Below are 16,533 nucleotides of genomic sequence, written 5' to 3'. Positions count from 1 at the left end.
TTATTATGAAGCCCTACTTAATACTCATTACAGTTACCAACACCACTAAAATTAGTCCATATTTTTTTTAACCAAATGCTGATGGGGTTTTAAAAAGGGACCTATGATGAATTTTGTATTTTCTGACTTATAAATGTTGTTACAATATTGGATACTCGTGATAAACAATGCCAAAGCGTCAAATCATAAGGTTAATGCATTTTGGCGTGACCTTGCATGCAGTTTTGGATGCCTCCTTTACGGAGTTTTGCAACTGGCTACGTTGTGACGTCACCGCGAAGTGGATAAACTTATTTAGACATTAAGTGAGTCAACCTCTCCGCCTCTGCTTCAGGCTGTGAGAAAATGCAAAAAAAGATAGAATAAAGTATTATTTTAATTTAATCCTGACATGCGCATAATAACATGCAATATGTGACATGCATAAAATCAGCTGTATTTAACGTTGTGACCAAGTGAATTTATATAATGCTTATGAAGTTTCTTTTGGACCGTGTGAGAAAAAAAAAATAGAGGTGACGACTTCAAAATATACATTTAAAGAGTGTACATTTACAAAAAATAAAATGATAATTTTGGAGATGGTGTGGCGTAGTTTTATTTGAAATCTGGGAATATGTCTAGCCTCCAGACATACTCAAAAACAGCTTATAGATGAGACTGTAGAGAAAAATGTACATACATTTTACACCAAAGCATATACAATATATATTATCTAGACCTCAGGAAAGGTTTTAAAAATAGATTAAAATCAGATAGTCGAAGGCAACCAGAAAAAAGAAAGTCATGGCTAATATTTGGCACTGTGGAGTCTGGTATTGAGCATGCTCTAAAAAGGGAAAGCACTAAGCAGATGACTGTCCTGTCGTTAAAAGATGAAGTGATGACAGATTAAATAAAGGCAAGGAGTCTATGAGAATCCATGTTACAAAGTGTGGTATATGACAGAGATTAACAGACAAAAAACACACATGACTTTGTACGACACTGTGCCTTAGAGCCATGACAAAGCCCTCTGGATTTAGCAAAGACACTTTCACTTCTGTGTGTATGTCTGTGAAAGGACGGCAGGTACCTTGTGTAATACTTCTTGAGTGACACAAAACTGCACTGGATCAGTGTGTAGTTAACAGCCTGGAGTGGGCCAACAAAAATATGGTATTGGGAAAGAACTGGGAACCTGGGGAACTTCACTCTTCTTTATTGTCAAAAATAGTCCAGCATCTGTTTTCACTCTCATTTACCTTCTAGTTAGGAATTGGACTATCAAGGCATGGATATTTTCACCCTCTTCTCAATTCTCAATGAAGTTAAATTCATGATGCCCTAATTGCATCAATATGTAGAATCTTCACAGAACAACCATGTTGATGTAAATAGGAGATAAACTGTATGGGACAAAGGTTGTGTGTGTGTTCGTCATGCTCTACTTGATATTATCACAATACATGTTGGAGTTCATATTTCCCTCACTGAACCACAGTTTCCTAGTGCCGGCAGCACTCCTGTGACTCTAGACCAAGGGTGTCCAACTCGTTTTTATCAAGGGCCACATCACAATTATGGCTGCCCTCATAGGGCCATTTGTAAGAGTAAATATACAGTATTTTAATATAAACTTATAATAGCCATGTTAAACAATTTGCATGGGCAATTGTGATTATTATATTTTCAAGAAATTGATTAATAACCTTTTATCTTAAAGGTGAACAGCACTTTGGAATTTTGCCTATCATTCGCAATCCCTATGTGAAACAAAAACACATGTTTAAATTTGTATTAGCATTCAATAGGTGGCTAACAATGCACGTAATGGGGATTCGATCCATTCCGCCTATATATATAGTGTGCTATAACATGCATGATAAAAGCACTATAAAAAACGGCATCAACGTTTTATATACATGCTGTAAGTATGTAATGTAGTTGAAAAAAGAGAAAAAGTATATATAACAACTACTGCTAATTATGACAGACTTCATGAGAGACAACAAAGACTTTGAGACAAATGATGATCTAGAAACTTATATTTTTGGGCCTGAATATCTGGAGGATGAGCTACGAGTTTTAGAAGCTGAGTGCTAAGCAGATCATGCAAAAGTGAAACCATAAGCAACATGTAGCAAGTGCTAAGTGCTAAACAAGAAACAAACCACAAACATAATAAAACATGCCGACTGATGAGATGCTTATATCATTCAGAACAAGACTGGTGCTCCCCAATTCGATGATAAATTGAGCATTATACACACTGCAGGAGTTTAAAAAAACCGAGCGTCTTTTCGTGTCTTTCACACGATGTCTTCAGGTCTAAATTCAAAGTCGAACAACTTCTCGACTTATGGCTACAGCTTTCTACTGTACAAGTGTGAGGCATGATTTATAATTCAGCACAAACTTTTACAAACTCAGAGGCAATGCAGCGGCTCACCGGCTCATTATGTCAATAGCTGCATAAGTTAGTTAGCTCTCTCTGATCCCGGTGGAGCTAAAAGTAGTTCCTCTGAGTTAACTCTTATAAGAACAATGCCACAAATACTGGGTTAACATGCAGGTCACAGTATGTAAATGGATTATTGTTGGCTGTATTTTGGGTGTTTTTTAGAGGTCTTTATGGGTGAAATAGATGACTCCCACGAATCATACTGTATATTACAAATTAGAATGCATAAAGAAAGACATGAGTTATTGTCTCACATAAGGATTGAGAATGATAGGCAATATAAAAAAAAAAACTTTAATTCCAAATGAGAAACTGATATTCACATATTTATTGGTGAAATAACCAGATAGATACTTGGAACATCTTGCTGTATGATAGATAATATTCGGAAAGATTACAAGGTTCATGCAGTTCATTTTTGTGTCAAACTTGAAAGAACAAATGAATTTAGCAAAAAGTGCTTAATTGACGCACATTATTTCCAGCCTTTCGAAGGCCACATAAAATTATGTAGCGGACCAGATCTGGCTTGCGGGCCTTGAGTTTGACGCAGGTGCCGTAGACCATGATGTTTGTGCCTTAGACCATGATGCTACCACCATGTGTACTATATATTGCTATTGCAATCTTGCATTGCTCCTTACTTGTGTTAATTATACAATAATGGCATTTCTGTCTTGCCTCTGGTGAGGGCGGTCACATTTTTCTCTGCTCCCTCCTTCCCTGCTTGCTCTCTTCGTTTTGTCTTGTCTGAACTTTTTTGAAGCCTCTTTCTTTGCGCTGTCCTCAAATCTAAACATCAAACATGGATATGATCAGCTGGACTCTCGACGCAATTGACAAAGTCTTTTCGACAAGGAAAAGAGGTTCGGGGGAGCCTGGCTGCCCTGAAGGAGCCATTGCTGCGGGGTACGTGAGAGACTCCTGGGATAAATGGAGAATCATGTGCCTCTCAGTCCTTTCCATCGAGGACGTGGAAGACATCTACCTATTTCGAACCGTGATCGCGGGGCACCTATTGATTGGGCTGGGCATTGCTCTGGTGTATCGTCAAATTCGGAAGACGATGGCAGCCACTCAAGGAGCCCAACGGCTGTTCGTCGCAATGGAAGGATTGGGCCGGGCTGTGGGAACACAGACTGTGGCGATTTCTGAACTGAATCGCAAAATGGATCACATCATGGAGAAGTTTGCTGAGAAGGAGAGTTTAATTGAATTTGAGAGAAACCAGCACGGACACATAGAGCAGGCAAGTCTTTGTTTTGACTGCCCGAAGAAAACAACATCCTAATCTAATGGCCTTGACGCTATCAGGAACAGGCTGTTCTGAAAAACACCCCCGAGGACACCTCAACGATGGACGCTTTTGACCTGCATTTTTCTCAACACCTGGTGTCGAACTTTGAGATCGGCCCCAGTCCACAAAAACATTTTAACATCACACTCAAGTTAATTGGGCATACATGCACGCACCCGCCCCTTCCTCAACCAATGCCTTCATCACTGCTTAATTCCTGGGGTTATGGATGGCTAGTAGTGCTTTATAGCAGCAGGCCGGCCTCCAGGGCCCCAAATCCCCCCCCCCCGTTGCGAGTTGTTGTGATTATATGTAACATGTTTATGTGTGCTATGCTATGTGGGGTTTTTTCCCTTGGACTCAGTCTGGACCCCCTCCCGAGGGTCCAGCCTTATACTGATTTTTTTTTTTACTCTTCCCCCCTTTCCCAATATCACCTTTTTCCCACCTTTTTTAAGGAGCGCCGTAAGTAGCTGATCCGTTGGCGGTCCCGTCTTGTCTCCCTGTAAACGTATGTCTGCTCTTAGTGGAACTGTGCCGAAAATGAAATTTCAGTTCTTATGTGTCTTGTAAATGTTAAAGAATGGACAATAATAAAGCATCTTGAATCTTGAAGTCTGTTTCAGTGGATGGCAAATCCATGCTGCTTTACAAGCTGTACACTGGCTACTCTGAATTATATCGAAGTTTAGTTTATGTAGTATTTTCCCTTGAGAAGATGCAGTTTAAATAACATGGTTGCTGAAATTTGAGTGGTGAACTCACTTGTGTAAGCTACTGGTTATTTCAAATAATTTACTTTTCCCATCCCTAGTCGCTACCTTAATGGTGAGGTACTTAAAATATGTCTTTCTGTTTATGGATGGATTTCATCACAGAGATAACATCACAACTGTACAAGTGGCAGTCGTGAAACTTTACAGTTGTGTAGTTTAGCACAAAATGACTTACCGTTCGGTTGAGCAGGAGGCTCCCATGAAGCAAACAGGGTGTGAGGTCCAGTGGCATTGACCTTGGGTGGGGATTGGTTTTGTGGGGGGGTGGCGGCTGTCAACAGCGACACAGGTAAAGTGGAGGTGCAGCCTCCAGATGAGCATGCCTTTTAAGAGAAGAAGAAACATTTAATTTTGTGCAAAACTGCAATATACATTTTTACTTGCTGTTGTCTGACCTACCTGCAGTGTGACAGTATATTGGGTGAAGGCCTTCAGACCACTTGCCACTGCCTCAGTAAATAAACCTATGTAGTGGATGACAGGCTCTGCTTCACTAGAATACTCTTTGGACGACAACACAAATCTGTGGGAGACAAAAGCAACATAAATTCCCTTCTTATTTCACAAAACCTCCATGAAGTAAGAAGATGATGCTATGCCGCCTTACTTTTCCACTGGCCCGGTATTATTAGGTGGTGCATTCCAGTTGAAGTTGGCAGTGGTGGGACCAGGTCGACCCACAAGATTTAAATGTAGCACGTCCCGTTTAGGTGGCGCTCCTAAAGTTTGGTAGAAGGCAGTGGCACTGGTTGTCAAACCGGCGACATTATTTGTAATAATCCAGTAAGAATAGTTTGTGTAAGGAGACAAATGGGTATCTTCGAAGGATTCGGGGTCTGAAGAACAACAAAGGGAGCAATGAGCAACAATAATCATATAGATGATGATACATAATAGACTATTGAGAGTGTTAAAAGTACAAAAAAGACTGGACAGTGTAGACCTACTGAAAGGATAGCTACGCTGTATACTGTGAACAGGTTGTCCATCTCTGATGAGCGTGTAGTTAAGTATGTTTGAGTTTGGGGAGTCAGGCTGATGCCAAGTCAGATTAATGGAATAATAGCTGAGACCCAAAGCTACAGGGGCAGGTTGTTGAGAGGGAGCTGCAAGAACACAAAGAGCATGGGATCAAATTTAATAGACAAGAGAACAAGCAGTGACTGTGACAAAGTCTGGAATCTGTGTGCGTGTGACAGTACGCAAACCTTTACTGCAACCGTAGATGTTCTCTGCACGCAAATGGCTTGCTCCATGTTGACATGCATCACATTTGTCCCCAGTAACGAGCAGCTTACACTCACACACTCCTGAGTCTGGGTTACAGGAGCCACTGACACTGCCCGCCAGGTCACATGCACATGATTGACATCTGAACAAGCAATGAGGAGGAGGGTGAAAAAAACATGCCTAATGCTTATTGTAAGTGGGGGAGATCCACAAATAAGTATTATTACAAAAACACAAAATCCTCTATAACTTAATGCATTGATACATCTAGTGTTATATTTGGTGTTGAACAAATACTTTTAATTATGGCTGAATGATTTTGGAAATGTAATTGCAATTTCTTTCGTCAATATTGAGATTGTGATTTGATATGTGATTATTTTTAAAGGGCGTCCTCTCATGTATTTTTCAAAAAATAAGCAATAAATTGATCTATGTTGTAATAAACAATATCCGATGTATTATACACAAATTCATCCATCCATCCATTTTCTACCGCTTATTCCCTTTTGGGGTCGCGGGGGGCGCTGGAGCCTATCTCAGCTACAATTGGGCGGAAGGCGGGGTACACCCTGGACAAGTCGCCACCTCCTCGCAGGGCCAACACAGATAGACAGACAACATTCACACTCACATCCACACACTAGGGCCAATTTTAGTGTTGCCAATCAACTTATCCCCAGGTGCATGTCTTTGGAGGTGGGAGGAAGCCGGATTACCCGGAGGGAACCCACGCAGTCACGGGGAGAACATGCAAACTCCACACAGAAAGATCCCGAGCCCGGGATTGAACCCAAGACTACTCAGGACCTTCGTATTGTGAGGCAGATGCACTAACCCCTCTTCCACGTGCTGCCCTGTACACAAATTGTTCTCTCTTATTATTGACCTGCAGTCTTGACAGCACAGCGCTTCTATTTTCTGGGCCAGAAGTGTGTTTGCTGATTACGCAATGTGATAAATCAAGGCTATAACGGTTTGCGGCCGCTATTTTTGCATTTATATTTAGCACGTTTGGATGGTGAATGCAAACTGACAATGGCTGTGAGAAAGGAGGCGATTGGACTGCAATGAAAGACGATGGATATACTGTATATACACTATATTGCCAAAAGTAATTGGCCACCCATCCAAATGATCAGAATCAGGTGTCCTAATCACTTAGCCTGGCCACAGGTGTAAAAAATCAAGCACTTAGGCATGGAGACTGTTTCTACAAACATTTGTGAAAGAATGGGCCGCTCTCAGGAGCTCGGTGATTTCCAGCGTGGAACTGTCATAGGATGCCACCTGTGCAACAAATCCAGTCGTGAAATTTCCTCACTCCTAAATATTCCAAAGTCAACTGTCGGCTTTATTATAAGAAAATAGAAGAGTTTGGGAACAACAGCAACTCAGCCACGAAGTGGTAGGCCACGTAAACTGACAGAGAGGGGTCAGCGGATGCTGAAGCACATAGTGCAATTAGGTCGCCCACTTTCTGCACAGTCAGTTGCTCCAAACTTCATGTGACCTTCCAATTGGCCCACATACAGAGAGGTTCATGGAATGGGTTTCCATGGCCGAGCTGCTGCATCTAAGCCATACATCACCAAGTCCAATGCAAAGCGTCGAATACAGTGGTGTAAAGCACTGTATTCACTTCTGAGTCTTCACTGCTGGACTCTAGAGCAGTGGAGACGTATTCTCTGGAGTGATGAATCACGCTTTTCCATCTGGCAATCTGATGGACGAGTCTGGGTTTGGAGGTTGCCAGGAGAACGGTACATTTTGGACTGCATTGTGCCGAGTGTGACATTTGGTGGAGAAGGAATTATGGTGTAGGGTTGTTTTAGTTCCAGTGAAAAGGAACTTTGAATGCTCCAGAATACCAAAACATTTTGGACAATTCCGTGCTCCCAACCTTGTGGGAACAGTTTGGAGCGGGCCCCTTGCTATTCCAACATGACTGTGCACAAAGCAAGGTCCATAAAGACATGGATGACCGAGTCTGGTGTGGATGAACTTGACTTGCCTGACCTGAACCCGATAGAACACCTTTGGGATGAATTAGAATAGAGACTGAGAGCCAGGCCTTCTCGACCAACATCAGTGTGTGACCAGTGTATGGCTTTTGGAAGAATGGTTGAAAATTCCTATAAACACACTCCGCAACCTTGTGGACAGCCTTCCCAGAAGAGTTGAAGCTGTACTAGCTGCAAAAGGTGAACCGACATCATATTGAACCCTATGGGTTAGGAATGGGATGGCACTTGAAGTTCATATGTGAGTCGAGGCAGGTGGCCAAATACTTTTGGCAATATAGTGTATTTATGGATACATATATTTGGACTGTCACAAATAAATATACCGTATTTTTCGGACTATAAGTCGCAGTTTTTTTCATAGTCTGGCCGGGGGTGCGACTTATACTCAGGAGCGACTTATGTGTGAAATTATTAACATATTACCGTAAAATATCAAATAATATTATTTAGCTCATTCACGTAAGAGACTAGACGTATAAGATTTCATGGGATTTAGCGATTAGGAGTGACAGATTGTTTGGTAAACGCATAGCATGTTTTATATGTTATAGTTATTTGAATGACTCTTACCATAATATGTTATGTTAACATACCAGGCACGTTCTCAGTTGGTTATTTATGCGTCATATAACGTACACTTATTCAGCCTGTTGTTCACTATTCTTTATTTATTTTAAATTGCCTTTCAAATGTCTATTCTTGCTGTTGGGTTTTATCAAATAAATTTCCCCAAAAAATGCGACTTATACTCCAGTGCGACTTATATGTTTTTTTCCTTCTTTATTATGCATTTTCGGCCGGTGCGACTTATAATCCGGAGCGATTTATACTCCGAAAAATATGGTACTAGACATAATGTCTACTTAGCAAGGCCATTTTGTAGCTGCTTGATGGGCTGATTGGAGACAGCAGACAACAAAATTAATTCAACTGATTCGTTTTGGCGTCTGATAGTGTTTCTTTAATGGTGTTAATTTTTATAGGATATATATTAGCAATTTATCTCCCATGAAAAAACTTTTTCAAAATGCATAAAAAGGTTCTGCTGTCAAGATGGTGTTGTATCGCACAGAAAAAGTGGTACAGAATATAGTTCCATCCATCTATCCATTTTCTACCGCTTGTCCCTTGTCTGCTGCAATTTCCACAATATAGTAAAAGAACACACGTTGGAGCACACAGATATGCAATTAAGGCCATATTCCCATTTAGTCATTACTAAAAGGGGCGGACTTTGCCATCAAGCCTTTTGGGGAGGGGCTGTTGAAAATTATTAAAGGGGTCCTATTATGCGAAACAAACTTTTCTTACCTATTGGTACCTGTTTTAATGTATTTGGTATTAAAATAAAATTTGAAATCAAACCATGGCTGCGTGGCGGAGATATTTTAAAACAGTATTACCTTCATTCATACTTCCTCTAAATCAGGGGTGCTCATTACGTCGATCGCGAGCTACCGGTCGATCTCGGAGGGTGTGTCAGTCGATCACCAGCCAGGCATTAAAAAAATAGTCTTAAAAATGAGCGAGCATAAATCTTCACTATGACGTCACTTTCGTCACTTGATTGACATTCACGGCACCCGAGGGTCTTCTGAGATGACGCTGGCTGCTGCCAGCTCCTTAAAATTACCGACTGGAAGGCGAGAAACACTTTATTTCAACAGACTCTGGCGCCGTACCTGTCGTCAAAACTCCAAAGATCGACTGCACAGTTGCGCTACCAAAATAAGAGTCTCAGAAAGCTGGCGTGCACAAGCTAGCAAGCTACGGAGTTGGCCGACAATGTATTTCTTGTAAAGTGTATACAAAGGAGTACGGAAGCTGGACAAATTAGATGCCAAAAACCAACCACTTTCATGTGGTATTGGACAGAAAGGAGGACTTTTTTTCTCCTCCATTCGAAAATGCGGACCTTATCAGCACCACTGTCTGATTCCAATCAATGCAAGTCATCAGAATCAGGTAATACACCAACTTATATTCTTGTCTTCATGAAAGAAAGGAATCTATATGTGTTAAACATGCTTGTATTATCTTTAAACACCTTTAACTTATTAACAATATTAACTATATGTGTTAAACATTGTTGTATTATCATTAAACACCTTTAATTTTTTAACAATATTAACTGTGTTAAACATGCTTGTATTATCATTAAACGCCTTTAACTTGTTAACAGTATTAACTATATGTGTTAAACATGCTTGCATTATCTTTAAACACCTTTAATTTTGTAACAATATTAACTATATGTGTTAAACATGCTTGCATTATCATTAAACACCTTTAACTTGTTAACAAAAACATATATTTGATAAATAAGTAAATATAAATTATATATATGAATGAGGTAGATCCCCACGACTTGATCAATTGAAAAGTAGCTCGCCTGCAGAAAAAGTGTGAGCACCCCTGCTCTAAATAAACCGTTTGGAATCTGCCCAACTTGTGACATTTTTTCCATTGGTGACGTCAGCAAATACCTCTATATATGGTAAAGTTTTACCCGAAATGCTTTGCGCAATTCAGCTATTGTAGTCTGACATTGTAGTCAATAAGTTCCTTCTTTTTGTCTATCCTCTCGCTGTGGGGCTGACTGGCTCGTCCATGCACATGCATGCTTAAATCTTCCGCTGTTGCCATTTATAATACCAAGTAGTGTATAGTTTTAAATGATATCGGTCTGTTGACTTGATATGGAAGCGCTAAAAACTACAACATTCTTGATGGGGAGTGACGCAGTAAAAGTGGAAACACGTAAATAAGACCGCCCACAAAACAGCTCAGAAAGCGGCTTGAAGATGGTCTATCAAACATAATCTATGCAACATTTTGACCAAAAAAAACACCTATAAATGTTATGTAGACCACAAGGAAGTGTTTTAAATGCAGCAAAAATCTGAATATGACCCCTATTAATACAAAGGTATGTGAAGCCATGACACGCCACAATGGGCTTCAACAGCTGTTTGCGCGCGCATGTGTATGTGTGTGTGTGCGGGGGAGCCTGACAGTGGACAGTTACTGTCGAAAAATCAATCGAATCAACTTATGGATGCTATATTATATGTGTATTTTCTATTAAATAGTTACATAGCTAAAAGATCACGGTCAGAATTATATCGTCTTGGGCAATATGCCGTGGTTGCACACTTCTTCAGCTGTTTCATTTACACATGCAGAAACAAAACAGGTCAATTCTGTGCATGTTTTGATTTTTAAGTTCATACAGAGTATGGTCCTTTTATCCTCATTTCAATTAATGTTTCCAGGTGTCTCAATCTAAGGGATTAAAATAGATAGGATAGTTTTTTGAAAGTGTATTTTGTCATTTCATTACGTGTGGTTACGAGCTGCATCATTTAAGTGCTATAAAATGTTTCACCTTCTTGGGGTGCAAGACTTATTCTAGATTCAAAGGCACAAAAGAGAGAAAGTAGTTAAATTGATGGGAAAATACGTGGAAAACCAGACTTGACAGGGAAAGCCCACATTTAAGGGTTGTTCCACCCAAAGTGCGCATCTTGGATGAAGGTGCAAAGTCAAAGACTTCAGTTGAGGGAGACAATGCTGCGCAGCCAGAACCTGCACAGTTGTGTAGATTTTTTCACGTATTTAAATAGGGCAGTCTACACGACTTTTGCTGTTTTTGCTTTTGTTATTAATTTACTCACACGGTCTTAGTAGATCACCAGCAACACGGCCACTAATAGGATGCACAGTTTTATAGTTTCTACATGGTATTTAGCGTGTGTTCTTTGGGATCTTAGAAGATCAGGCCCTTGCTTAATTATAGTATGTGTATCCTCTTATTTGACATACTAGCTACAGTATATACTGAAAGTGTGTCTGAAAAGTGTTAGGTCTTCATTGAGCGACAATCTATCTTTCCCAACATCCTCTAGCTGTGAAAGTGGGTTCACAATAACGTGTGACTGACAGTATACAATACGTGTCTAGGTCACCAGTGTGGTGTTAGTCTCACTGGCACAGCACTGGGTGATCACTGGGCCAACTACCTCACACTTTCACACTCATACAAATTTGGTAGTTGAAAGTTTTACTCACACTTACTTATGGACAGCCAAATATTAAAAAGAACACTATACTTCATGTTTTTACCTATCCACCAAACAGTTATGTAAAAAGTCAAAGTCTGCAAACTAGAGACAGAAAACTTGTTTTTTAAGCTACCTGCCCAAGCCAGGGTTGAATCCAAAGAAGGTATCCCGACAGTAGTCACATCTTCGCCCTGCCACCGAGGGATGGGCACACACACACTGGCCAGTCTGGCTTTCACACTTGCGCTGTGTGGCCCCCATGGGATGACAGTCACACTCAACACACGTACTCTGATCTGAAGAAAGATAGAAACCTAAAAGAACAATTTGTGAAATAAAAAAATAATTTTTAATTCAAAAATAAATGCAGCCTAGAAACTTTGTTCATCTGTGCTTTATCTCTAACACACCCACCAGGTCGGCACGAGCTGCAATCTTTTCCATAGCGTGTGGGCGTGCACACACACTGCCCCGTTGTGCTGTCACACACTGAACCAGCCACTATTCCTTTCGGGTCACATGTACATGGTACACAGCCATGGAATGATCCATCTGATAAAACAGAACAGCACAATGTTTTCAATAATATATTAAAAAAATAATAATAAATTAGATCTAATTTTGATATGAGCTCTGGTTTGTCTTACTTTGAACATCTGAAGTCGCGTTATAGAAGTTGGGGGCACAGTTGGTACACTGTGCCCCCTCTACTCCCTCTCTGCACGGGCACTGTCCTGTCCACGAATCACATACCTCATCCGGCACAGTGCCGCTAATGTCGCACACACACGACAGACAGCCTAGGGAGTTTCGCAACTCCAAGGTGTGGTAGCCATAACGACATGAGTCACAGAATCGGCCTTCCACATGTTCCTAAAAAATTTAAAAGGGCGAAACAAGAAGATGATATTTAATGCCAACTTGGTAGCAACGTGTTGTGTGGCAACCATAACACAATGAAAAGCCTGTTTATTATCGTATCTTCTATCCTGCTGACTGTGAAGCAGTTTCAGGCATGTCATGTCATGGCTGATTAAATACTACTTGAAAGCTGAGACATACAAGATCGTATTTTATGATTCGTAAAAGTGAAACTAAAATTCAGTGCACAATGTTTAAATATGGTGTGCATCATTAACTTGCCTTGCACACACATTGACCCGTGTAAGGGTCACAGTCTGTTCCAGGTATGGTTCCCTCTTTTGAGCACTTGCAGGGGGTGCAGGTTCCATCTAGTCTTAAACCAGTTAAACCGCGTCCACAGGAATCACACCGCTGGCCTCCTACTCCAGCCTTACACTCACACTGCCCCCCCCCAGGCTCACAGAATGGGCTGAGTGATCCCAGGGGGTCACAATCGCATGGGATGCAGCCGTCTGGGTGGGACAGGTTCCAATAACCAAATTCACAACGATCGCAGGATAGACCTGAGAAGAGGGAAGAAGAAAGGAGCAGCCTGATACATAACAGGGTTAACTGTGAGGGAAAACACATTATTATAGATTCTAAGTAGGGAAAAGAGAGTTAAGTCCATCTCTGTTTGAACCACTTGTGTGTGTGTGTGTGTGTGTGTGTGTGTGTGTGTGTGTGTGTGTGTGTGTGTGTGTGTGTGTGTGTGTGTGAGTGAGTGTGTGAGTGCGTGCCTGCGTGCGTGAGAGAACAAGAGAAATGGTGTTTGAGTGTATAAAACTGCCACCATTAGGGCCAGGCCCTCTACATTTGATGGATCACTTACCTAAGGCCAAACACTTAATTTCACTGAGCAGGAAAATAAATAAATTAGGCAACTACGAAGAACGGAAGAGGGGAAAAGGCAAGGTGACGGAGGAATACAGAGATAGATGGAAGAACCTTAAAATATACTCAATTACCAACAACCACCAACAAAAAAAGATGAGGTCCTTTTAACACCTCAAGAGACATTATTGCAACTGTCTAAGCATTTATATTAACAATCATTAATGATTTTTAAACAATAAAAGTAATATCTTCTTCAAACAAACTGAACCAAACTAGTTAATCCTCATTTTTGTGTAAACTAACTTTTACTCCTGAACCGCAGCACACAAAGAGGGAATATTTGTCAAAACATGCACTCATAATGTTACTTTGATGATACTTTTATTATTAATGTTGGCCCTGTAAGTTAGATTGACTTGAAATTTCTGACTCAATGTGCGCTACAAAATAACCACTGTAACTTTAAGGTCTTTACCCGAATCACCACAAAATGTGTTACACACTTTCAGGTGACTGACAAGCACCTGTCTGTAAAATTTAAGCAAGACATGTACGACATTAGGCAAAACATCTTTGCATTTGCCCTACGTTTATAAAACCTTGACGATATCTGTATTACTTTGCTAGCATATTTTACAAATAATTTTGGGCACAACCCCCACAAATGTCATTTAAAGTCACTCCATGGCTGGGCCAAATGTACTTACTATGCATTACCAGACAGCATATATTGGCTGATTGTTGATACAGGGCACCACAAAGCAATTATTGCAATAATTCCATATAAACACACACATAACTACAGTTTTACAAACCCCGTTTCCATATGAGTTGGGAAATTGTGTTAGATGTAAAAATAAACGGAATACAATGATTTGCAAATCATTTTCAAACCATATTCAGTTGAATATGCTACAAAGACAACATATTTGATGTTCAAACTGATAAACATTTTTTTTTTGCAAATAATCATTAACTTTAGAATTTGATGCCAGCAACACGTGACAAAAAAGTTGGGAAAGGTGGCAATAAATACTGATAAAGTTGAGGAATGCTCATCAAACACTTATTTGGAACATCCCACAGGTGTGCAGGCTAAATGGGAACAGGTGGGTGCCATGATTAGGTATAAAAACAGCTTCCCAAAAAATGCTCAGTCTTTCACAAGAAAGGATGGGGCGAGGTACACCACTTTGTCCACAACTGCGTGAGCAAATAGTCAAACAGTTTAAGAACAATATTTCTCAAAGTGAAATTGCAAGAAATTTTGGGATTTCAACATCTACGGTCCATAATATCATCAAAAGGTTCAGAGAATCTGGAGAAATCACTCCACGGAAGCGGCATGGCCGGAAACCAACATTGAATGACCGTGACCTTCGATCCCTCAGACGGCACTGTATCAAAAACCGACATCAATCTCTAAAGGATATCACCACATGGGCTCAGGAACACTTCAGAAAACGATTGTCACTAAATACAGTTTGTCGCTACATCTGTAAGTGTAAGTTAAAGCTCTACTATGCAAAGCGAAAGCCATTTATCAACAACATCCAGAAATGCCGCCGGCTTCTCTGGGCCCGAGATCATCTTAGATGGACTGATGCAAAGTGGAAAAGTGTTCTGTGGTCTGACGAGTCCACATTTCAAATTGTTTTTGGAAATATTTGACATGGTGTCACCGGACCAAAGGGGAAGCGAACCATCTAGACTGTTATCGACGCAAAGTTCAAAGGCCAGCATCTGTGATGGTATGGGGGTGCATTAGTGCCCAAGGCATGGGTAACTTACACATCTGTGAAGGCACCATTAATGCTGAAAGGTAGATACAGGTTTTGGAACAACATATGCTGCAATCTAAGCGCCGTCTTTTTCATGGACGCCCCTGCTTATTTCAGCAAGACAATGCCAAGCCACATTCAGCACGTGTTACAACAGCGTGGCTGCGTAAAAAAGAGTGCGGGTACTTTCCTGGTCCGCCTGCAGTCCAGACCTGTCTCCCATCGAAAATGTGTGGCGCATTATGAAGCGTAAAATACGACAGCGGAGACCCCGGACTGTTGAACGACTGAAGCTCTACATAAAACAAGAATGGGATAGAATTCCACTTTCAAAGCTTCAACAATTAGTTTCCTCAGTTCTCAATCGTTTATTGAGTGTTGTTAAAAGAAAAGGTGATGTAACACAGTGGTGAAGATGCCCTTTTCCAACTACTTTGGCACGTGTTGCAGCCATGAAATTCTAAGTTAATTATTATTTGCAAAAAAAAAAAATTAAGCATATAAGTTTGAACATCAAATATCTTGTCTTTGTAGTGCATTCAATTGAATATGGGTTGAAAAGTATTTGCAAATCATTGTATTCCGTTTATATTTACATCTAACACAATTTCCCAACTCATATGAAAACGGGGTTTGTAAATACATAACAATGACTAATAAGTAATTAAATTGATATTTAATGTACAATTTAAATGATTGGACAGTGCAAATTGGTATCCTGTGATACGTATATGGAATAACGTGTCAACACACCTTTATCTTTAAGTTTTCAAGTGATGCTGATTGTGTCGACAGCTCATACTGGAGGTTTTAGTGAGGCAGCACTAATGTGCTAGTTAGTGTGTGATATGTGGTGGTGAGTGAGCCGGGCTTATTTGAATATGCCATACGTATTCCATGACAGGCAATCTGTCCCTAAATGGATGCCTAGGGGCAACACAGTCCCACAGCCGTTTATGAAGGAGCCCGTGTTCATATGTGGCGGGTATAAATGTGTGAGCATACGTCAGTGTTATTGCACAGCGTCGTGTGTATATGTGCATGTGTGTGTGCGTGTCCTGTTCTGCTAAGTGTGTGGCAGACACTAGGCATTACCCACAGTGCTCCCACCTTAATAAATTTATAAATATGAGTATTTATTTCCATAGATCATATTTCATAGTAGTGCAGGCCCA

The 16,533-nt window shown here is 40.5% G+C and overlaps 1 protein-coding gene across 1 annotated transcript in view; it reads right to left on the bottom strand.

Annotated features, from left to right (window-relative positions):
* ush2a (Usher syndrome 2A (autosomal recessive, mild)) overlaps positions 1 to 16,533 on the bottom strand; it is a 363,320-nt gene that overhangs the window by 259,488 nt on the left and 87,299 nt on the right. The window contains exons 16-24 of the mRNA XM_061964341.2: positions 12,981 to 13,264; positions 12,485 to 12,710; positions 12,252 to 12,389; positions 11,971 to 12,151; positions 5,725 to 5,888; positions 5,464 to 5,622; positions 5,124 to 5,352; positions 4,916 to 5,039; positions 4,692 to 4,839 (exon numbers count right to left, since the gene is read on the bottom strand). Coding sequence (XP_061820325.2) covers positions 4,692 to 4,839; positions 4,916 to 5,039; positions 5,124 to 5,352; positions 5,464 to 5,622; positions 5,725 to 5,888; positions 11,971 to 12,151; positions 12,252 to 12,389; positions 12,485 to 12,710; positions 12,981 to 13,264 — 1,653 coding nt within the window. The remainder of the gene's footprint in view (positions 1 to 4,691; positions 4,840 to 4,915; positions 5,040 to 5,123; positions 5,353 to 5,463; positions 5,623 to 5,724; positions 5,889 to 11,970; positions 12,152 to 12,251; positions 12,390 to 12,484; positions 12,711 to 12,980; positions 13,265 to 16,533) is intronic.

The sequence above is a fragment of the Nerophis lumbriciformis genome, linkage group LG06 (genome assembly GCF_033978685.3).
Source record: "Nerophis lumbriciformis linkage group LG06, RoL_Nlum_v2.1, whole genome shotgun sequence".
Lineage (NCBI taxonomy): Eukaryota > Metazoa > Chordata > Actinopteri > Syngnathiformes > Syngnathidae > Nerophis > Nerophis lumbriciformis.
Note: the sequence above shows the minus strand (reverse complement) of the source record. Positions and strands in the feature narration are given on the sequence as shown.